Source organism: Megascapheus bottae, chromosome 12 (assembly GCF_031878675.1).
Source record: "Megascapheus bottae isolate mThoBot1 chromosome 12, mThoBot2.hap1, whole genome shotgun sequence".
In the NCBI taxonomy this organism is placed as follows: domain Eukaryota; kingdom Metazoa; phylum Chordata; class Mammalia; order Rodentia; family Geomyidae; genus Megascapheus; species Megascapheus bottae.
The window spans coordinates 37,985,733-38,010,952 of NC_143520.1; the positions used below are offsets into that span (position 1 = coordinate 37,985,733).

The 25,220-nt window shown below is 37.5% G+C and overlaps 1 protein-coding gene across 1 annotated transcript in view; it reads left to right on the plus strand.

Moving 5' to 3' along the window:
• Positions 1 to 3,771: 3,771 nt before the first annotated feature.
• The window catches only part of Nxph2 (neurexophilin 2), a 122,150-nt gene continuing 100,701 nt past the window's right edge, over positions 3,772 to 25,220 (plus strand). Inside the window, exon 1 of the mRNA XM_090343130.1 lies at positions 3,772 to 3,890. Within this exon, the coding sequence (XP_090199256.1) occupies positions 3,840 to 3,890 (51 nt within the window). The 5' untranslated portion in view covers positions 3,772 to 3,839. The remainder of the gene's footprint in view (positions 3,891 to 25,220) is intronic.

Genomic DNA, 25,220 nt, shown 5'->3' on the forward strand with positions numbered 1-25,220 from the left:
TGAATGTGAAGTTATGGCTCAAATGATCAAGTGCTAGCCTTGAGCGAAATACTCAGAGACAGTGCCTAAATCCTAAGTTCAAGCCCAGACTGGCACAAAATTAAAGCAAATAAAATATTATTATTCATTCACCCTTGTGAAAAGTCACCCTTGAAAGATAATCTGATTTTCTAGTTGTTGAATATAAAAGAGAAACAGTGGTGTTATTTTTCTTTCAATTCTTCTAATCTTCCAGAAAAGTTTTAAATACGTAAACCCTGAGTTCAGTTGGGTATCCTTGCAGTCATTGCACCTACATCTCTCTCCACCTTTCTTTCCAGCCAGCATGGCCTGCTCTGCTCCTTGAGCCACATCCTCTTCAAGACTCCTGTGTTGCCACCACATATATCTTTATGTCTCTTGCTGGATAATTTGCCTACTTTAAAAACATTTTTTAAGACTTTGTATTTCTTTCAGATTAAGTCTAGATTATTCAGCCTGACATCCCAGATGTCTAGAGTCTCTCTCACATCCAACCCTCCTTCTCACTCTTCCTCAACACATTTCCACCACCCAGTCTGCTCAGTTTTTTTGTCCACTCTTCCACCTAAAGTGCTCCCTTCTGTTTTTACTCATATTATCCGTCCCTTCTTTGTTTTTTCTCATATTATCCTCCCCATGTGGAACTGTGGTGCCTACTTTTCCCAATGCAACTGTTCTTAGAAGCTGATTCGACTCATATTTCATCTCATTTTTGTTTTATTTTTAAATGAAGTAGTTATAAGAAAGGGTTTCAATTCAACATGTCAGGTTATGGCTACAATACATTTTGATCAAGTTTATCCCAGTCATAATTTTTCTCCCACCTCTCCCAACTCAGTCCATCTCTTCCACTTGTCTTGTTCAATTTTACCAATGCACATTGAATATTCTGCCTGGTTTTGCTCACCATTTTTCTCCCCATTTATCTGCCCCCTCCCCTTGATTGCTCCTGTTTGACTTGTTTCAGCTTCCTGATATCCGTTTTGTTAGACTGTAAGTTAGTTGTTCATAGGAGTTAATTTTCCTTATGCATATCATACTTTGATATGACTTTGTCCATGAGGCACCTGTGTCTTCCTATAATCTTCTATTCTCCAATTGCACTAAACAGCACTTACACTTGCTATTGTCTGCTGTTTTGTTCTTTGAATCTGTTCCTGATTGAATCTGTACCTGCTTTTGGAAGACAGAGACAGTACATTAAATGCTTCTGTCTTTCTTTCTCTTGGTTCCTTTCCCAGTTTTTTTTAAATATGTCCTCATTTTTTTCCTTTTTTCTCTCTAATTTGTGCCATAAAATTGGGGTGACATAGAAAATAATAAACAGCCACTTTCTAAATAAGCATAACAATGTCAGGCTTTTAAGCCACTGTGAGTCGTGTTTCTTCTGTTTTATACTGCCTGAGCACTGCAATGCACTGTAGTTAGCTTTGAGTTCAACACTCTGCATTCCATTTGTGTGAGGGGGTTATATAAATATTTAGGGTTCCCTAAATGTCCTAGGGTTTCTTTAGTGTCCTGACCTTCCTAATAGTCAGACACTAAGAAATATGAATAAGTTCATATAAAAATTCAATAGTTCAATAATTAAACTACAAAGTTACTTATTCTCATAGTTATTGTGATAAGTTTAAGTTATACAATTCTCATGCAGAGAGTTAGAGAGGAGGGAATTGCAAATTACTGGACTGAGAAGGGATCTAACCCTCTTTATCTGCTAAGATGTTGCAGCTTGAAATGCTGTTTGCCTTTCTTCCCTCTTAGCTGTACTTTTACTACAAAGTAACATTTCTTTTTTGAGTCAAATCCTTCCACAGTGTCCTGCTGTTTTCCTATGGTTGTCTGTCAATAAAATGAAATTCTATTGAGGTAATCTATTGAGTCAGACAAGAAAAGTCAACAAAGACAGATACCTCCCAATAATTTCAAGTACCTTATTTATGCCTTTAGGACACAATGCTTTTCTAGATCAGGTAGAACTAGGCTCCAGGCTTTGATAAAAAGAGCATTTTTGTGCGGTTCAAGAGCAAAGTGAGTGAGCTATAAATGTGGAAATTTCATTTGTTTTTGAGTCCGCTTCAAGGAAAAATTCAAAAGAAATGCAAGAGAGTGGGTGTGTGGTTTGCTTTAAGGCACTAGAGATACCAACTCACATTTGACAAATAGGTTGCATAAGAAGCATGGCTTTTGCTTGTTACTCTCTCTTATATAGAAGATGAAATTTATTAAAGAAATATCAACCTATAGCCCCAGGAACACAGTCTTCTAAAATTGCACAGTGATCCCAGAACAGTCTAGAACAATCTGTCCTCATTTGGGCAATGTTGCTACAAGAAAGAACACAAATAGAATCTTTCTCTACTGAGGTCAATCTTCCTACCTTTAGAATAGTAGACCAAGGAAGTTCTGCTTCAAGCAGGGTCATTAAAAGAATTTATGAATCCTCCCTCCTATTTTGAAGTCTGAGGAGTAAGAGGAAACTTTTCTCTTGTCTACACATGACAACGCCAAACTGCCCTTTCTGTCGTATTTTTCCTAAAGCTTAGAAATAAATTGCAATTGTCTGTCCCTGCCTCAATGTGTTTTTCTTCCTTAAGAACTTTGTTTATATCTCTAGACATGAGGAGTAGTGTTACCTCGAGATTTCTGTTGAAGCAGCTGTCTAGACTTCTGTCCCTGGAGAAGTGCATTTACCTCTCTGGACCTTAAAGTTTCCGTTTTTCTACCTGTCCAGTATCTGGGTTGATGGATGATGCGGAATTCTCATTTCCCGGGGATATTTTGGGGTCCCTGAGCCTCACTGCCTTTGATCCTCCACTGGAGGTCCCGCACACAGGTACTCGGAAGACCTCTCCAGTGGAGAGGTGTTAACAGAGGTTGGGACTCGAGCTTGAGGTCTGAATCTTCACCAAGAACGAAAGATTCCCCCACACACAAAATGTCCCTGGTGGAAGGCTGAGAGGGCTCTCCTCTGCTTAAACCAGTCCTCCCTCTCCCTGGGCAGAAGGCATCCACAGCCTAGGTCAGTAGCTCTCCAACATTTGTGGCTGTTTACAAGGTTTCCCAGCCAGCTTAAGCTGGAACAGCTAAACCCAGCTGCTTCTCTCACTGCCCTGCCACTACCACTTCTTGAGGCCCTCATTGTTTCCCAACTCCAGAAATCCAGCCGGATCAGCAGCCTCTGGTGCCTTCTTGCCCACACCAAGGCACGGGCCTCCGACCTTTCTGTCCAGCCCCCACACCTCGCCCCATAACTCTGCCAGGCTCCCTGGACAGGTGAGAGAGCCCTCAGTGGCCAGGACTCCAGCTACTTCCGCAGAAGGAGAGAGGAGACACGCTTCTTTGTGGGGACTCCGTGACTCCAGCTGGCCAACGAGCGCTCAGGTCTGCTAGGGAGCAGCCTAGCACGGCGAGATCCTGAGAATAGCCTTGCGCGTGAACCCTACAGCAAAGCTTCAGAGTCCGCGCCTGCACCTGCTGAGCGGCCCCTGCGCTCCCTCTGACCCTCACCAAACCCGGGTCCCAGGTGCCACTGGACCCCAGAGCAGACTGTTTGTAGCTCTAGCACACCCGCACTTTTCAAGCCCCCTCGCGTTGGGGCCTGGAGAGACACCTCCCGTCTGCCCTCCCTCCCGCCCCTTTCCTCGCCCGCCCACCCACCCACCCAGCCGGCGCTGCACCGCTCAGCGCAGCTCTAGGATTCCACGAGGAAAGTGCTGCGCTCCGTCCCCGGTGTCCTCAGTCCTGCCCCCGAAGTGGAGATGAGCCAGAAGCAGGCTAGGGCGCGCAGCTCCTGAAAAGCCGCGCCAGCCGGCACCATGCGCCTGCGGCCGCTGCCCCTCGTCGTGGTCCCCGGCTTGCTGCAGCTGGTGAGTGCAGGGCCAGCCCCACTGCCCCACGCCCCGCGCGCAGGCCACGCGTTTCGGCGGGAAAATCGTGAGGGTGGCGGGCTGAGAAGAGGAGCCAGTGGATGTATGGAAAATGGGACGAAGGGCGCACAGAGTGAGGGAGTTTGGGATGGCCATAGGGGTTGGAGGGGAAAAAAAATTGGGGAGTCCAATAGAAGGGACATGGAGGCGGGCTAGGTTAGGGACTTTACGTTTGGGTTAAAGTAGGAAGAAAGTGGCTGGGAAGCAAGATTTGATTGCTATGGGGAAGTGCTTGAATGGGTGTAGAAGATATGATGCGGATGGGCTGGAAGATTTTTCCTTCAACCCAGACTAAAAGAATAGGTGATCCTTTTTTTCTCCCTAGTATTTTGCTCAGATGCCTAAAGCAGAGCATCGGAGCTAGGATAGTGACGTCTGGATGGAGGAAAACTTAGATAAAAGATTCATTTTGGTGTCATCTGGAATTCTTTTTTCTTTTTGCATTTGCTACGGGGTACTGAGAAGGGTGTTGTTTTCCCTGCAAATGTAAGGTGTAACTTTTCATGCCAAAACTCCACGAAGGAGCCCTGACTGGGGCACCTCTAAGCATCCTTTTCCTGGAAATGTCTCTCTCATTGTCTGGACGGCTTGCTGAAGGAGATGAAAGATAATAAAAGGTAGTTTAGGGATCTCAGACAACTGGGCGACTCTTTCTGCTCTGACTGATTTCCCGGAAAGGCTCCACATTCTCCTCCTTCCTATGTATACTTGTTGGCTTTATGTTCTGCTCCTTGACTACACGCAAGGCAAATCCTAAGACTTCAGAAGGAAACTTTTGAGTAAAAATGTCGAAGTGGAAGGGCTTTGGCTCATTCCATGTCTGTGAGTGATTACTACTGGTCACTTGGCATCAGCCTGGGTAGATAGTTATGAAGTGATCACTGTCATGATTCAGGGTTTCTTTGGCCCTTTACATACTTAAGATTTTGCATGCTTACCTCTAGGTTGTTATAAAACCGGAATGAAGAGTCCAGAACAACAAGGTGTTTTCCTTTCCCTTGCGAGGAAAAGTCAAATAATTTATGATTTTTTTTTCTGTGAAATTAATCATGGCATGGTGGAGGCTGGCGCATTTTGCATGTGTTGGAGAAGGGACTCTTAAAAGGTGAAAGAGAAAGGCCATTGGTCCCATGCTCCATTCCTGAGACAGCATACATTTAACTTTTCCCGCAAGGTATTAACTAAGAAATTCTTCAGTGACATCAAGAAAATAATCTCAAATGTCCTTGAATGAATTGCAACAGACTGGCTATGTATACTATAGAATATAAAAACAAGTTTCACATCTGAAGCTTTATTTATCTGAAATATATGCTACATTAATCTTTAGTATCATTTCCTTTGACTATTTTTTTTAAGTCTGGATTTCAATGGGAAAGGACTCATGGAAGCAGCAGTAGTGTGGTGAGCCCTGTGGGAGTCAGGTGATTCTATGAGGTCTTTAGAATGTCTTCATGAATCTCACTTCATTAATTTTCCATTCAGTGATCACAAACTGTGCATCCTCTCCAGAAGCTCTGTTTGCAGAGATGAAGAAATATATTTAGGAGATATATGGGAAAGAAGTTGACTCTTCAGTCAGCTTTTGTATTGGAAAGGTTAGATTCCCGCTCCCCCCATGCACAACCCACATGATGCAAGAAATACATCTGGAAAGGATTATACTTCTTTTAGATTTAGATTCTAATATGACAGCATGGCTTGATTAATTCATGTTTAAGGAAGGTGATGTCCAATTCAAATCCATTTTGGGATTGTGCTGGGGTTGTAATGTTTTTTATTTTGTTTTCTGGTACACTTTATCATGGTAAGTGAGGTGGGGTGCTGCAGTCTTGTGATAAGCACCAGGCCTTCCATTGCCATCCTCTTGGACAATAAAAGGCTGTTTACATTCTCTACATTCTTGAAAGGCTGTCTCCAGCCTTTTAACACAAGGGGGTGAGGATGTGAAAGGAAAGCAGTGTGGCTGAGCCTGGTAGATCCAAATGGAAACATTCCCCAAACCCACCACATGCCCCAGCCCAGCAGGTACAGAAAAGTACAGGTCAGGCACCTCAACCTGTCACCCAGCTTAGTTTCTGTGTTAGGTCTACCTTTTTGTGCTGACAGTGAATTTCATTGTCAAATCCCAAAAGCAACACATATCTGTATATTTAATTTGTTAGAGTGGGAGGGGAACACTTGAATTACTATTGAAATTGTTTTTTGTTTTCTATTTGCATTGCCAGACTGAGACTGTGCTTTAATTTTTTTAAAAAACATTTACAACTAGTAATAGATTTATTTACAGCAAAATGAAAATTGCTTATTTAGGGAACTGCATTCAAAGAAATCATCAAAGGTTTAAAATTGTTAGGAAAACTTGATTTTTCTCTTATTTTGTGGAAAGTTCTAAGGAAACAATAAGCCTAATGGATCAATGTTACAAGCAGCCTCTAAAGGATATAGGCATGCAGCTTGTCCTTGCTCAATTTGCTTGGCTATTGTCTAGCCTTTTAATTTGCTTAACCCAGTTAATGGAGTTACTAGACACTTGAAATTTTAATACACCCATCTTGACTATATTATTTTATCAATATCCTTTTGTCATAATGTATGCAATATAAGAATATTCTGTCACCTAATGAAAACTTGGTACTTTGAATTAATAAAACAAAATATGTGATGTCTCACGACTCAATATCCAAGGTGAAGAGTTCACCTAGGTATTAATTTCTTACAGATTTTTGTGATTATTTGTAACTCCTAATGATCATTTTACTTTTGAACAAAATGCAGACTGTTTAAATTTGAATTTAGATGAATGATTAACTCCAGTTTAAGGTAAAATTTTGTAATAATATAAAAGTAAACTTATTATTTATTGCAATTTAATTTTGCTCTGATAGAAATGCTGAGTTCAAATAAGGAAATCTAAGTTAAAAGTTACTGATGTAATCAGCAAGGTTTTACAATCCTACACTATCATAACAGTTATGATAACCAGTTTTAAGTTTATCATCATTCTATGACATAATCTTGCCCAAATTTTTAAAGGACATTATGCTTATGTTAAAATTTGATATTTTCATATTGGTCCATTATGTTTACCAGAAGTAATAACTCTTCACTACCTTCCGTTCAAAAATCACAATTTCCTACCTTTTGTCTTGACCAATAAATATCAAAACAGCATTTTCCAGTGTAGGATCAATAGTAGTCTGTTAGGTACTGGACAATATGGAGGAGAAAAATACCATTGCATCATGGTGTGATTCAGAGTTAACTGGGCTTTAAAGCTAAACTCTGCCTGAGTATCATTAAGTTTGAATTTTAAAAATGAAAATTAGAGTCAGACAAGTAAATCCCAGACAGATACTTCCTAATAAAAGTTGTGTTCTATTGTACTATTCTAAGATTGTGCTATTTGATCTAATTTAAAATGCCTTTGACATAGGAAAGTATCTCCTCTTGAGAAAGTATTTTACTGCTTAATAAATTTCTGAATGAAAAAGAAAGGCTTTCTAAATCTTTGTTTTCTCCCTATCCTCCCCTCCCCCCTCTCCCTGGTGTTGCTTCTTATTACTGGACAGAATACTAAATAAGGCAGAGACATTTTTGAAAAATCTTTTAGCAGTTTATATTGACTTAAAATGTGCAACTCTTGAAAATCAAGTGAATTAAGAAATACTGATTTTTGTCATGCAACACATGATGCTGTGGAATATACTTCTATAATACATTGGCTACATTTCAGGTAATAAATAGCTAATTAATGTATCTAGAATGATTTGGTCATGTAATGAAAACAATCAAAGGTGGATATAAATGTATCACAGGTTGATAATTTTATAAAACCTCCAGGTCTGTCTCCAACTGTTTACATATTCCACAGATTCCTTTACCTGAGGCTTTCCTGGGTAAGATTTGAAGAAAAGAATTATAGTTGTACATTCAAGTGCCTATAACCAGGGCTGTGTCAGCGTTTCTTTGAGGAATCTCATTTCTATCTTAGCCATAAGCATTATTGCTGGTTAGAAGCTGGCATTTAATCTCTTGATTTGAAAGTCAATTATTTTAAAACTGCTTAAAAAAATGACTCAAATGATTTTGAGCATTCACCCATGTGAAGCTTCTCTCTGTGTATCCTGAAGGTATATGTGGGCTGACAGTTCAACAACTAATTTCTATATTATTGACTTGATAAAATTAAAAGATGAATCAATAGCTTCTACTTGCTCATGGTTACAACTTAAATTGCAATATTTTAAAACTATGTTAGATATTATTTTTTTCAGCTTACTTACTTATTGTACTGTTACACAGTTTTATAATACTGTTTTACAAGATGCTTAGTTGTTTCAAATTTGAGTACCTTTCTCAGTGTTTTTAGTCTTTACTGGGCAACAACTTCTCTGATTTTTATTTCATAATTTTTATTATTTTAAGTAGTCATTCAAAAGAGTTGCCACTTAACAAAGCAGTTAACGAATAGAATATGTCTTTATCAATGTCACTGTTTTCACTCATTTCTTAACTGTCCCTCTCCTACCTGCCCCATTCTTCACTCTTCTTAATTTGGTAGAATGATGTTTTTAGTAATGGTGATAGATATAATAGTGTGGTTGACAATTGTAAAAAGTGAGTAATACAGATTTTCATATAATAAACAATTAAGATAGACTAAAAACCTCCATTTTGTTTTGTTTCAATTTGTAAAAATCTAGGTAGAAGCCTTCAACAAGATGTTTGATTCATCATGTTGTATATTCGGTATACAATATGGAATCTTGTTTTCTTTACAGCAATATCGTTTTAAAACAGAAAGACTTGTTATTTTAACCCAGATGCTGTTGGAGAGAATTACCTTTTGCCTTATGAAATCATTCAAAAATCTTAAACAGTTGTTTTTAAAATTATCAATCTTTCAGTTTTTCCTTTTTTAGAGATATGGATCTATGAAAGAAAATTGAGACTTTTTAAAACTAAGACCACATTATAATAAAGCTCCATTATCTTTCCCTATTGTACCCACTTTCAAGTTTCTTTCACACAGTTTATCCTATCCTATTCTTCCAGTAAGACTAGAAGGCATTATAAATGTTTCAATTAACATTTGAATGAATATGATATTAAAAGGCTAGGATTTTATTCCCAAATAAAGTAAAGGTACAATAAATATTTATTCACTGTTGGGCTCAGACTTTGCACTTATTCTGTAACAAGTAATGAGATCATAGCAGCAAACAAAAATAGAGCAGGTCCAAGTATGTGAATGAGAAGTGTGAGTGCGTGTTGGCACGGCACTGGTGGCTCAGGATTGTAATCAAAGCTACTCAGGATGCTGAGATCTGAGGATTGTGGGTCAAAGCCAGACCAGGCACAAAAAGTCCCTGAGATTCTTACTTCCAGTTAACCACCAGGGAACTGGAGGTGACACTGTGGCACAAGTGGTAGAGTGCTAAGCTTGAGCTGAAGAACTCAGGGACGGTGCCTAGGCCTAGAGTTCAAGCCCTATGAATGACAAAGGAAAGAAAGAAAGAAAGAAAGAAAGAAAGAAAGAAAGAAAGAAAGAAAGAAAGAAAGAAAGAAAAGAAAGAAAGAAAGAAAGAAAAGAAAGAAAAGACATGGGGGCCAGGAGCGTGGCCAAGTGCTAACATGTTCTTCTAGCATGCATGACGCCCTGGGTTCAATCCCCTAGAACCACTAATACCGAAAAAGCCAGAAATGGCACTGTGGCTTAAGTGACAGAGTGCTAATCTTGAGAAAAAAATGTCCAAGGACAGTGCCCAGGTCCTGAGTTCAAGCCCCAGGACTGGCAAAAACAAAACAATGCACACACACACACACACACACACACACACACTAAACAAACAAACAAAACATGTGCATGGACTCCTGTGAGTGTGCCATCCTTGCAGAGTCATACAGCAGGCTTAGCCCTTCACCTGTATGGTAAAGTCACTACTGAATGCTAAAACAGATGAAATATTACTTCTAAAAGCTCCTTTGAAAATGTATTGCAATAATTCTGTTTCATTTATGAATTTAATCCTTAGTTACTGTACAATCTTTAATATTCCTTATACACAATTGATTTAAGTAAAACCTTCACATGGCATTTATGCTATTAACTGCATCCTAAGTGGTATATATGGTTAGAAGTCTATTTATAAAAACACTATACTGCTGATTAGTGTTATCTTTGCTTGTAGAAAAGGAAAATGTAGTCTAATAAGCAAAGGAATTAATGAGTACTTACTAAACACATAATCAGCAAAATCAATAACATTTAAATTAAAATGGTATTTTCAGGGCTTTCCCCCTTGAACAACTACTAACATATAGTCATTGCCTCAACTTAAAAAAATGAGTTGACTCTTAATTAAATTAACATTACAGATTAATATTGTTTAGCAACCAGTAAACTAGCAAGTGATTTTAGTATGCCTCACTGGAATGTAGATTATTTAAATCAGAAGTACTTTTTAATATCAAAGATCCAGAAGTTCAGTTACATTTTTTAGAAAACAAAACAGCATAAAACTAGCATTTAAGACCCATGAATTATAGAGGAAAAAATCACTATTGATCATAACTTTCAGAGAGATGATCTAAATGGAAAAAATAAAGAGTAATACTGGAGTTCATTTCAACTCTAAACATCTTAAATGTCTTTAAAAATGAACATTGAATTTGAAATACTGCTGGCGTTTGGCTAAAGTGATTCAAAGGCCGTAAAACATTTGCGTAAGTCTCCTTATACAAGACTATGATTTTAAATTATCTTATGTAATGACAGCTTCTAAATCTCATCAATTTACCTTGAATGGCATAGCATGTATACTATTCACTCTAAGCAGTAATGTAAAAAATAGAGTCAATGACTTAGAGGGAAAGATCCAACGTGGTTTATATTGATGTCCATAATGTATGCAATTTCTTTTAGCTCTTCAGCTCAAGTCTACCGCCCTTCCCCTGGGTCTGGGTGTAGTCCTTGAGCTCTTCAGCTCAAGGCTACCACCCTACTCCTTCAGCCACAGCACCACTTCAGTTTTCTAGTGGTTAACTGGAGATAAGAGTCTCACATTCTTTAATGCAAGGGCTGGCTTTGAACCATGATCCTCAGATCTCAGCCTCCTGAGTAGCCACTCTACACGGAGGTGACTTACAATTTGAGCCATGCATCCAATTCCACATTTTTCTTGTTGATTGAAGTCTCCCAGGCCTTTTCTGTTCAGGTTGACTTCAAACTTCTCTAGATCTCCATCTCCTGAGTAGCCAGTGTTACATGTGTGACTCACTGGTGCCCAGTCTGTGCATGGTTTCTGTTTCAGCATTCTATTTTTATTTTTGTGGGTATACATGTGTGAATTTGCAAATTTCAAATGAGTGGCTGATCTACACGATAACTGAATGGAGACTAAAAAGAACCATTTAAGGTAGTAATTTGTGGCAATGATAGAATATGTGTTAGTAAGTTTTTCATTTGGGTAGTCTAGATAGAAGAAGAGAATAATATGGCTACCCAACTAGAAAGTGAGATGAAGTTGTCAAAGGCATCTTCTCCATAGTCTTGAATTCATTGTTTCCCCTGAGTTAGTAACCCAAATTTATGTCCCAATTTCTAGCTTACTGGCTAGGCTCAACATTTACGTTTCTATAATGCAGCATTCATTTTTAACTGGGATATTTCAATACCAGCCTATTCTTTAAATGTTTAAATCATTTCTAAACAAAAGTGTCTTCCATCATTCATTGACGCAGATTTGGGGGTCATCTTTTTTTGGTGTCTAAAGCTTTTATAATAAGACAAATAACATAGTATAAAATGTTGTTAGTTTACATGCTTTATTTTATGATCACCTTCACGTTAGCCTTGGACTGGAGACAGGAGACTAGCTGCTGAGTCCAAGTTACCAGTGAGGACACAGAAGCAACAGAGGTTACAGAGACAGAGTAGCTAGGCAGATGATCAGGTGAATTACCCAGCAGAGCTCTAGATTCATTGGTAGAACTGATGTGATAGTAGAGACCGTGATTAGCACCATCTTCCTGAGTAATCGTTGTTGAAACCCAATATGATGCCCATGAGCCACAGAATTTCTCTGAAATGCACATCAAGGGAGAAACCTCAGCTTAATGCATAGATTCTTGGAGTAGCTTCCTTCATCTAGAGCTCTGCTTTGACTTTAGCCTACAATCTACTTATCACGTGTTCCAGCTTATATGTAGCTTTCACGTTACATCAATACCCATGTCATGTGGCTTTGTTAGGATCAAGATTTCTATTCCCTTCACCTCCTGAAAACCTCTGAAAAGACTGAAAAGATGCAAGTGTGAGAGGGAAGTTCCAGGTTTCCCAATACCCTTCATCCTGGTTTCCTAGTAATCAGATGATGAGAATATGAGTAGAAGCTTGTGGGGATTGTTTGGTAGATACTTGTTCTTGTACAAAATTGGCGAGTTTTAGCATTTCAGGTTTTTTTTTGCTTGTTTGTTTGTGTGGTGGATTTTTTGTGGGTCATGGGGCTTAAACTCGGCCTGGGCACTGTCTCTGAGCTCATCAGCTCAAGGATACTGCCCTACCCTTGGGCCTTGGCGCAGCACCTGAGCTCTTCAGCTCAAGGCTACTGCCCTACCCTCGAGCAGATCCCAACTTCCCTTTTCCTAGAGGTTAATTGGAGATGAGAGTCTCAGGTGCTTTTGTTGTGCCAAGGTTGGCTTTGAATAGTGATCCACAGATCTCAGCCTCCTGAGTAGCTAGGATTACAGACATGAGCCACTGCACTTAGCTAGCATTCAGTTTTTCTTTGACAACAGTCTTGCTGCTGTTGCTTTTTCCATTTGTAACAAAGCACACATTTTATTGTAAAGGTAACATTTCTATGCTATTGATTCTTCAAGATTGCCTTTGAGGATGAATGTTGTTACCACGGCTTCAGAACCAGAAAGAAGGCACTTTCTTCTGCTAGAAAGTTCTGGATTGATGAATGACAGGCATCAGAGTCTGGAAAATTCAGCTTCTTTGCCTGAGTCTGGACAGCTCTGGTGTATGACGGATACTTTGGAAGGTCTTTGGAGGAACAAACTAAAATTACACTGTGGGTCTTCATCTGAGATCGCACACTTATGTGGCATTCTTTCATTCTGTTTTCTGCTGTTTCACTCTCATACCAGATTGGAAGTGTTCCAGTTATAAATCTTTTGCACTCAAATACTTACCTCACTGTCTGCTTTTTGGGAACCTGATTTAAGATTTCCATTCATTTTTTTAATCAATATTCACAATTTTCTAAGGTAGCAATCATTGCTTCTACCTGCTTTCTGCGACTTTGCATATCACACACAGGGTAATCATTACTAGTAGTGTAATACATATATCTCTAGATGTGTAGATGGGTACATCTTTATCATAATGATGCCATGAACAGCATAATGCTTCTAACATGATCTTCTAATTTGAGGCTTAAAAAGTACTATACATCTGGAAGTAGATGTGTGATTCAAATGAGAGAACATCAACCACAAACAAAAAAGCTAAGTGAGAATCTCAGGCCTTGAGTTTAAACTCTAGTACCAGCATGAAAAATAAACAAAATTTAAAATACCTTATAGGGCAACTTAAACATCGGAGAATTCACAGTACTTTATGGAATTGATATATCTTTATAGGTTTAATCAGCTCTTAATTAATAGCTGATTGGTTTTAGTTCTATAATACTTTATAGAGTTCATTGTTCAATATATTTATCAAATGAATTCCTAGAATTGAGTATATGCAGAGAATGAATAATTGGAATTTGTATACATATAATTTTCAATCATTTTAATTGTATACAGTACCATTTACAATGCCTGTAGTTCCATGTGAATATTGAATATTAATATTTTCTGAGCATGTCAGTCTGTGAAGGAAAACACCTCATTGTTCAGTAAATGTGTGGCATATTACTAGCAATATAAAAATGTACTTGTATATGGTAGCCATTTGTATTACTTAGTGTATCAATTTCTTTTTTAAATAAATTCCTGTTTTCAATTTTCTCAACAACCTTTAAACTTTAAATAGTTTTGAATTGTTCTTGCATGCTTTCTTTATTTTATTATACCTGGATATTTTATACGTTATAGTGCTGCTATAGATTCTTCTTTAGCCTGACTTTTAAAAAACATTTACTTTTATTCTGGAATATAAGAAAACTATTTTTGATATATTTAAGTTCATATCATCTATAAATTGGATTATTAGTTCTAATAATTTTGATTTTATTCTATTACATGATCTTTCTAAAACTTCCTATTTTCCTTTTTCTACTATTTAATATTTTGTCTCATATTAAACTTTTCCTCCAGGTATAATGGATAGATACAGTCATTAAACTATTGTTGAATAAAACTGAAACTAGGCTTTTACCATGTTTCTGATAAAACCTTTAACCAATATGAAGTTTGATTATTTTTGTAAATAATCTATGAGTTGAAGAATATGTTTTCATATTTCATATTAAATAAATCTATATCAAGGATAGAGGTTGACTTTAAGTGGCTTTTTAGGATTTTTAAGACCACATAATTTTAAATGTAAATGCCTGTTTTGTATTTGTAAATAAGTTTTGTAGTATTTGTAAATAGACTCTGTGCTTCATATATACATGTTTATTTGTGTATATATATATGCATACATATATATACACACATATATGACCTGTGATGGTACTATATTACTGGAGTTTGAACTGAGGGCCTTGCCCTTACTTGTTTGCTCACTCAGCTGGTGTTCTAACATCTAGCCATACTGCCTTCACATAGCTGTTAGACTTGTTTGCCCATACTGGTCTCCATCTTGATCCTCTACATCCTAGCTTTCCCAGTAGCTAGGGTTAAAGGTGCCACAAATGCTGAGTTTGCATTTTCTATACTTTTTTTTTTTTTTTTAAACCAGTCCTTGGGTTTGAGCTTGGGGCTTGAGCTCAGTGCCTGTGCACTGTGCTTGAGCTTTCTCCAGGCTAGAGCTCTACCACTTGAGCCACAGCTTCACTTCCAGTATTTGTATGTATGTATGTGGTACTGAGGAATCAAACCTGGGTCTTCGTGCATGCTGAGCAAGCACTCTACCACTAAGCCATACTCCTGGGTTTGCATTTTCTACACTTTAATAACCTAAGGCATAAGTGTTTACATTATTACCCTTAGAAATACAAGTGTCATGTTTGCAAATGAAATAGAGAAAGTGAAACATGTTAAGTTTTTGCATCAGGATTATTTGAGGAACATAAATAGAAAGACTTCCCTTGGTTTTCTATTTGATCTATATTAGCCTTTGTTTTGCAGAAGTCTTTTATAAGCTCTCCATTTCTTTTGTGACTACTTTTGCATTCAAATGTACTCTTCAATTTTTTTGTGGGTTATGGGGCTTGCACTTGGCCTGGACAATGTCCCTGAGCTCTTCAGCTCAAGGGTACTGCTCTACCCCTGGGCCTCAGCGTTGACCTTGAGCTCTTCAGATTAATTGGAGATAAGAGTGTCAGGTCCTTTTGTGCTGGGCTGGCTTTGAACCTTGATCCTCAGATCTCATCCTCCTGTGTAGCTAGGAGTACAGGTGTGAGCCACCACTACTAGCATTCTTGCTGGTTTTGAGCCGATATGATCAGATCTCCTGAGTAGCTAGGATTACATATGTGAGCCACTACCACTTGACTAGCACTATGTTTTATCTACATTTCTATAATTCTTTTGGAATAATAGATGCAAAGAAAAGACCTTCATTCTATCTCTAGGCCTGGGACTGTAAAATGAAGACTTCTGTGACGAATTCCTTACATAAGATGCTTGATGGTTCATGCTGAATAGTCTTGGGCAAAAAATAAGCAGAGTCATCCATTCCTGCACAACAAAGATAATACAGCCTGCTAGTAACTGCCGTTGTTCCTGCTGAACTCCAAATCCAACTTCCCCAAGCTTGAGGGTGGAAGGGGCACTTTATGAGGATAGACTTCAATTTCCTGCTTAGTTCCTGTTCTTTGTTTCAAGTTTAATTAAAATCTACTTAGCATGTTTGACTTTTCCATCCTGATTCACACTTGGATTTTTGTATGTATGTATGTATGTGTGTGTGTGTGTATGTGTGTATGTATGTATGTATGTATGTATGCATATGTGCATGTATATATGTCTATGAAGCAGGGTCTTTCAAGGCAATCCATGCTGCCTTCCCTGGTTCTTGCCATATGCCCAGCTGGCTCCAAATTTGCATTTCTACCTTAGCCTCCCAAGTTTTGTGCTTAGAGGTATACACCTCCATACCTGGCTTGATTCACTCTTCTTTATGTCTTTCAGAGAAAATAAGAATTTTTTGGACTGTTTTGGCATACTTTTTTGATTTTTAGTACTCCTATGTATTCATTCCTGCTTTTGCATTCCTTATTCATTTCTTTGGGATTTGGGGGTTGTGAGAGTGACAAAGTAAATATGCTCATTCAGCTATCCATACTGCAACTACAAGTCTTGTATTCATTGTGGCACATCATTCCTCATCCCTCGTAATATCAGTGCAGTCACAAAATCCTATAAAATATTCTTCCAATCCCATGGAAAGTGTATCCTTTCCTCTGCCCTAGGCCATTTCATCACTACCCTCTTCTTGCATTCCCTGCTCTATTCTAGCACATGTCTTCCACAAACTATAGGACTATCTTCCTTAAATTCTCTCTAATTTACCATGCTGCTCTGCTCTTAAGAATGAGATTATCACTCTCTAACTTCTTTTTTTTAACACATTGGGTCTAAATTCCACTTCCTGGCTTTTCTAGCCTTACATTTCTCTTCCAATATTCATCACATATTCTTAACTGTAACTAGGCCTATATCCTCAATGTGACACAAACACTTAAGAGTAGAGAGAAAGCATATGATTTGATATCAGACTGACTTAGATTTGGACACTTTCTGTACTGCTTTGGTTAAACTAATCTACTGTATTCTTGGCTTCTTTCCTCATAAAAGAATAGTAATTATAACTATCTAAAAGGGTTTAATAATTGTATGCAATAGTTTAACCATTGTCAGTTTACCTTTCCACCTATACACAATGTTCCTTTATGTGCTAAGCAATAGAAATGGACTCATACATGCATGTAGAAAATAAATGAAATGGGATAACTAGAAGGATCACAGGAGATCTAGGCCTCTCTAGAACAGAATCCAAGGTCTAGGTACCAGAAAGTTGTCAGTAAATCAATATAAATACATAATTGCCAACCCTATTGTCCTTAAAAATCCTTTTTCATTTCAATTAAGATTTCATATTTTGTTTGAGAGGGTCTGGTTGAACTGAGTCAGATACTTTGGCTAGATAAAGGTGGGACTATGATGAACATCTCTGAACATCCAGGAAACCAACATTATGTGTTTCCATTAGAGAACTTCTGATTGCACCTCCCACTGGAGAAGGAGGTGTGTTATAAGTTCAGAGGTGTATTACACTTTCCCATATGATTCAATGTGGTGTCCCACTCACAAATAGATGTAGATATCCAGAGATCCCTAGAAACTTAAAAGAGGTAATTAGAACCAGACACCTGTGGCTCACATCTGTAATCCTAGCTACTAAGGAGATTGAGATAATTCTTCAAAACCAGCCTTGGCAGGAAAATCTGTGAGATTTATCTCCAGAAAGAAATGACACTTTGGCTCAAGAGGTAGATAGCCTTGAGCAATGTATCTTAGGGACAGAAATCAGGCCCAAAGTTCAAGCCTTGAGACAGGCTAAACAAAACAAAACAAAGCAAAAATGTTATTAGAAAAAAAAGAGGAGGGGAGGAGAATGCAATTAGAACACAGAACAACTAAGTCTTCTGGAAACCACTAATGAGAGGATCAGATTAAAATTCTCACATAGTGTTCTCAGAAAGTGAAGAAGATACTGTACCCTAAAAATAACATCAGGTTTCTATAAAGAAATATTAACAGCAGAAGAAGAAATGATTCTTCCAAATGAAATCTGTAACTGCCTAAATAAAACAAAAACAAGGAAAGGTTTAAATAAATATGAATAAAGAGCATGCTGGTGAAATACTATACCAAAGTCAAGGAAATTTTCCATGAAATGGAGGGAAGAAATCAAAATGGAAAATAAGGGGAAATAACAGGATAAATCCAGAAATTCCAAAGAGCAAGTCCTGGAAAAAATAAAGGGTGAGAAAGACAAAAAGGTGAAGAACATTAGTTGTAGTACAAGTGTTTAATAGAAGCCAACTTAAAAAAAATCATGGTGCCATTTCTACATTCAAATTATTTCATAAAAACAAGCTAGATTAGTGACAAACATTCATTACTCATACTGTTAGAAGTGCTGGAATAGCATAGAGTTGTAAAGGAGGAGATGAATATTGAAATTATGACCAAAATATCAATCAAATACGAAAGAAAAGGGGATAGGAGAAAGAAGAGAAATCTGAAACCAAAAAAACATGACATTTGTAAGGATCTCAGAGGAATAACTGCTCTATCCATGTAGAAAAATCTTCAAAGAGACTCTTGAAAGCAAGACAGGAATGGAGAGCAAAGGGATGAGGTACATTTGGGGCCAAGTCTTAGTAGAAGCCAGTTAGCTTCTGACTGCATTTCCTTTAGTAGGGGAGTATTTCTGCTTTACAAGTAATCACACTGAAATAATTTCAGCTTTATAGATATTGTTTGCTGTATAAATACTGTCCTCTTACACATAATCTAACTTATTCAAATGAGCTTGAGAATGAAGTATAATAAAATAAAAACTGATGGACCATGAGAGCTTTGAAGATAAAGAGGTAGATTTAGGTGTTTGCATAGTAAGAAATTATTAGAAACTGTCTAATGTTAATAAATTGAAATAAGAAATTGTAATAAGTTATTACCAAATAATAGAATTGAAATGATATAACCACCCAAGATTTAGCATGTAGATTTAATTGTTTGCTTGTGCTTTTATTTCTTTTATTTCAAAAATAGAAAGTTCACATCTGGAAAAGTATTTTGACTTTAGAATATGATTTTTATTTTACATTTTTCCTCAAAAATGCTTTTTAAAAATTTGCAATGATTTTGTCAAATATTTGCACATTTCAGAATAAAGACAGTCTTCTTCGTGGGAGAGCTATGTCTCATGAATCTGTGATCTCTCCTTCACTTGGAATGGAAAGACATCACAGAAGCCACCTGCAGGATCTTAGTTGTACAGCAGAACCACGCCTGGAGCTTTTTCATAATTATTTTTTTCATCTAGAGCTTCATAATTCTTTGTCATTGAGCTATCCTGCTTTGTGGTTGGTTTCACAGCATCCTCTGGCTTCTGTTCTCTAGAGGCTATTAACACCCAATCCCAGTGTGACAACCACAAATGCCTCTGGGCGTTGCCACATGTTTTCTAGGGAGTAAAACTGCACTCATGGAAACTTCTCTTCTGCAGAGACTTCCTGGAAATAGGGGAAGCTCAGTCACTTGACAACAGAACTTTTCATAAATGCTTTGTTTGAAAAAGAGGAAAAACACTTTTGGTCTTCATTTCAACTCAGGTGAAATTTGCTTCAGTTCAGTTCAACTCAACTGATATTTGTAAGTGCCACCTCTCTCAGGCTTAGTGCCCAGTGTACATACCTCTGTTCTGACAAATTTTCCTATTTAAGGGAAATAAATGATAAATGATTCTCCTGAGATTTCTCACCCAGAAAAGATTTCCCTCCCTCCTAGAAATTGTCACACATTTCATTTTGCCTCAGGTACATATCTTACCAGTTGGTAGCGCTGCCTCACAGAGTTGTAGGAAAATCTTCTAATTTCCATTTTAAAATTCAGTAATGAAAAAAATTACTCTGTAAAAGACAGCAAATAAAGCTGAAAATAGCACTCATAAATATCCATTGGCTAATAAAAATGAGGACAAAATCATACCTGACATACATGTTTGTTTTAGAATTAAAATATATGGTAGGATGATATTCTTCAAAGAGTTTATCACAAACTTTAAAATCACAAATCTAAAACGAGGCTAGTTGTTCTGAATGCAAAATTTGACCTCCTGTCTTGAAATTTAAAAATAAGAAATTTAAAATAATAAAGTTCACTTCTAAGGAACTGTATCATATTTCTTTTTTAATAATAAAAAAAACCCAGAAAACAGGGACCGGGAGTTTGGCCTAGTGGTCGAGTGCTTGCTCAACATGCACAAAGACCTGGGGTTGATTCCTCGGTACCACATACATAGAAAAAAGCCAGAAGTGGTGCTGTGACTCAAATGCTAAAGCTCTAGATTTAAGGAAAAAAAAAAAAAACCTCAAGGACAGTGCTCATGCCCTGAGCCCAAGCCCAGGACTGGCAAAACAAAACAAAACAAAACAAAAAACCAAAACAGAAAACAAAAATGAATAGGGATTTATTTTTAAGTTTACTAAATTGCAAGGCCTGTTACTTTACTTTTACAAATGATACAATTCACATTGTTCTGTGTTGAAATACATTTTTTAATTAAGCTTTTCCTTTCAGACAAATGCTCATTTTTAAAGAACATTTATCTATAAACGTGTCCATTGAGAGTTGTATCTCATTCCCTGGAGACATATGTGGTAATAGAAAAATAAACCACATCCCTGATGGTGTGAACATTTGAAATTTAATATAATTTGATGAAATTATAGCCATGCATAATAATGACTTTACTTTTGGGGATAAATTCTGAGAGCCAGAGTGGGCTCTAGGTCATTCCCTTTCTAAAGAGCTCTGCCTAGACCTGAGCGTCCAAGGCTTGAACTCCCTGGGCAGAGCAGCTCTGTCCCACCTCAGCCTTTGTACACCAATGTATGAACACAGATAACACCCCCTGATTGGGTTTTTGACCACATCAGAGGATGTATCTTTTCACTGACAGGAGGATATCATATATTTTACATTTTATTTGAAAGCAATAAGCCCAAATTACGCTACTAGCCTGGTATATTCTTCATTTTGGTAAAGAGTTATGTAGGAAATATCTATTGAGAAGAATATTTTGGTAATGTTTATATTCATGTCTCCATTCACTTGGATTTAGTATTTAATACATGCATGGCATCATGCTAAGATTTTACTTGGTAGCTTATTTATCATCTATCTATCTATCTATCTATCTATCTATCTATCTATCTATCTATCTTTTTGTGCTTGTCCTGGGGCTTGAACTCAAGGACTGCACATACTCCTTGAGTTTTTGTTTTGTTTTGTTTTGCTTTGTTTTGTTTTTACTATTGGCTAGTACTCTACCACATGAGCCACAGCTCCACTTCTAGTTTTTTGGCAGTTTGGCAGTTAATTGGAGATATAATTGTCATAAACTTTTATGCTATGGCTGGCTTCAAATTGCCATCCTCATATCTCAGCCTCCTGAATAGCTAGGACTACAGGTTTAATCCATTGGTCATTGGTCCACAGCTAGAATATACTTTTATGAATAATTTGTTATTGTTTTTTTTCTGAAATCAAGCATAACATATGCACTGATTGCACAGCCAGTGATCGAGGTGGGCAACACCTCAAATCTTGACAGGGACTGCAAGCTTATAGGCACTCAAAGGGGTGTTAATTGCTTCTCACTCTGGTGTCATGTATACTCTGCATACATCCAATGTACTATATTTCTTATGCTACTGTAATTTTGGAATTGTGGAGGCATATCTTTGCTTATTTTGCATAACTCGAGCGAAATCCACGAACACAGGAAAGGTGGCTGTCACTATCTTTAATACCCCAAGACATCCACATGGTAGGCATCAAAAGAATGCTTCAGTTAATGAATCATAATTCCCTGGATAGGCTTATGCTTTAGAATCAGAGGAAAGCCACATTTGACAAGCTAACAATGGAGAAGCTGGTGGTTTATTAACTATACTCCAGTAGGCTGCTAGCTCAGTATCACTGATCTCACTTAAAGTGTCCTGAAGCCTTTTGTTTTTTAGTTCTGGATAAGAAAAAGTATCTCATTCTTGGCAATATGGTCACTAGGATTGTGGGGAGAAAGCTCTGTAACTTAATCTATACAGGAAAGAATTTTCTGATATTTCGCTCCAATTGTTGATAGAAAAAAATGCCGTAAAAGTTGGGGTTTAGGCAGTCAGCCATTTAAATTTATGATTTATATTTTTGATATGATGCTTTATTCTAATAGTTTAGGTGCTATCTGCATTAATTTTCATACTTCCTTATTTCTGGTAAGGTAGTAGGTTTAAGATCCTGGTACTGAGTCACTAAGGATATTTACTTAATGGATCTTAATTTTTTTGTCCTTTTAACTATTATAAAGTGTCAGATTTTTACTGTTAATTCTGACAATTTATTTCATTATACAGACAAAAAAAGATATCAGCAGTCTTCATTTTACCCCCATGTAAAGACTGTGACTACATTTGGTATAACAGGACATTTCCAAATTCTTTCACTATGTGAGAAAGCAGCCACAGTGTAAGGTATTGGAACTGGAGGAAATAGAGTCTGTTTTTGTTATCATATTGACAACCATGTGGCCAGTAGAAGAGGGGACAGATTTACTTTAACTGGACTGTCATCTGTACTCAGGGTTTAGATGCCATAGCACTAATAGTGCACTGTTTGTGCAGAGACCCACCCCAGACTATTAGAGAAGGGACTTGCTATTCTATTTAGGAACTGTCTGACTACAATAAACTCTTCTTATATTTTATATCATATCTATGTTAGCAGATCAAAATGTACATGGCCAAAGCACTCAACCAAGTAATTTAGCAAATTCTCTCCCTAGTATTTTGTTTTGCTTTTGTTTTGATTTTTATACTGAAGAAATGTATCTGGATTCTTAAGAGAAATGTACTAGCAGAGAAATGTTTTTATTTGCACCTCCAGGTATTTAAGGTGGTGATTTAGAATGCTTGAATGATACTAAAAGGATATATTGATATTAGAAGCAGGCATGGTAGAACATGCCAAGATACACTAAGAGTGTGGCAGTGTTTTCTATAAGCTCTAGTTGACCTTAGATGGTGATATAGTAGAATTTCAGGTGATATCATAGAATTCCAAGTTCTTTAGCTATGTTAGGGATAAGCTTTAAGTTGTGTTACAAAAGCAATAAAACCTGTGACTTTTGTCTTCATGTTGGCTCATTTCTCCCTTCACACATAGCCTCAGCTCTGAATCTGCTTAATATTATTGCTAATGGAAATTTCTGCTAATCTTGTTCTCTAAGGATTCGTGTGGCCCTACTGCTTCTCTGCTCTGTATAATTCTCTAATCCAGGGTGCAAACATTCCTAGTCACAATTGTGCCTGACCCTGGTGTTACTCTGGATTTTAACCAGGGTAATAATATGAGATTTCTGCCACTCTAGCCTCTTGTGTTTTGTGATGCGCATTACTCTCTTGACATTCTGTCTGTACACTTCCTAGTACTTTACATGGTTAGCTTCCAACCACTGCCTTTTCATTTTCTAAATCTCAGAACTTCTAGGTTTCTCTTTAGTTGAATCTGCCAACCTTCTTTTTCATCTTCAGAGAATACATGCATTTGAATGCATAAGATGAAAGGTATTTTGCTTTAAATATATAGTTCAGTCAGAACCTTTGAAAGTTAAATATTTCTATATCTGCAAGGGGCCGGAAAAAATCACTTTTCCAACTTTATTTTAGTGAACTTTGGAGGAGGAAGAAGATCTACTTTGGTACTAAAGCCCAAGACAGGATCCTCCTTTCTCAGCTTCAAATGGCACAGGAAACCCCCCTCAGTTTCCAGCATACTCTCTCAGAATAGCACTCGATTCTGTGCCACAGCACAGGCTTCAGCTTCTCATTTAAAACCAACAGGAGGTACAACAGATGTATTAGTAAATCAAAGAAACTTCAAAACCATAAAGAAATGTGGCCAAAAAAACATGGAAAAGTTCTGCTGCATTCATGTGATAGGGAGTGTCCAGTAGCCCCTGGCTCTTATGGACCTGGATAAGGAGCCTTCTGTCAAGTTTCCCCTCTTGCTGTCACAATTGACAACTCTGGGTGATTTGTGAAATCAGGCAGCGCAATTTCAAGAAAATGTTTGGTGTAGGGGTCAGCAGTGGCAACCCAGGGAACGTCTTATAAGATGTATGGGTGAATGAATTAGTTGAGGAGAGGCAGAGCCAGGTAAGAAGCTGGGACAGTGTGGAGATGTTCTGATGGAGGTGAAGGATTGGACAGGTTGGTGAGGCTGGACTTGGACATGACCTTTGGATCTTAATAGATCCCTGAGAGGTAGCTGCTTCACTCTAAAAATTTTCACCATCTAGATAGACATTTTAATCAGCTGGAGGCTGTATGTACAGAGCCTAGTTTTAGTCAAGTGTCTTGCTGTAGCCTTGAATATGTGTTTGCTTTGTCCTGAAGTCAGTGCCTTTGAAAAAATTCAAATGATTCTCCTACCTAAATTGGCTTTAAAAACATGGGCCACAATTTCCACTTTGAGTGGAAATTTTGTCGCTCTTTGTACTCACTCCATGAATCTGGTAGATGAATCTGGGAATGACTGTAAAATTTTAATGTGCAATAACCTTTCATAATTGGTCAAAGTTTAGGTTCTTTGGTCCCTGCTTGGAAAATAGGTTCCATGGATTTAAACTAGAGCTAGGAACCTGAATTTGAAGCAGTGACTAAAGTAGTCAATAAAGGTTGTAGAGCTGATGCTTTGAGAAACACTAGCCTAAAGCAGCCTGGTTCTACTTAGTTCAGAAAATGTGTTTCTAAATACATTATGGTTTTACCCAAGGACCCTGCTGTTATCTTTCCTTCCAAAGCAGAGACCTGTGTGCCATGATGAAATATGAGTCTCTAGATTCTAAAAGTAACTTCCCAAGATTATACCACTGGTAATCATATGTCTAAGACATACTTGTCTTTGTTCAGAAAGCCAATGGCCTGAGAGCTTGAGTGAGCATCAAGAATAGGATGGACTCAGTTGAACTACATCATAAGCCACCAAGAAGTATGATTGACAGATAAGTTCCTTATTGCCTGTCAGTAGTCATGTATTTATCTTACTACTGTGTTACCAAGATATGTTGATATTTGTCCAATATGAAATTAGAATTATTAATGTCCCCACTCTTTCAGACTGAATAAATTTAATGAACTTTAATTGCTTGGTTTGAAATTAAAAAAAAACACTTCTAGGACTTGGTTTTGAATTCCAAGCCTTATTCAGAATGATTATAGCTTTGAACTGTTTCTGAAAGAATTCTGACGTAGACTGTTTAGTAGATATTATGACTGATTGTTTCTATCA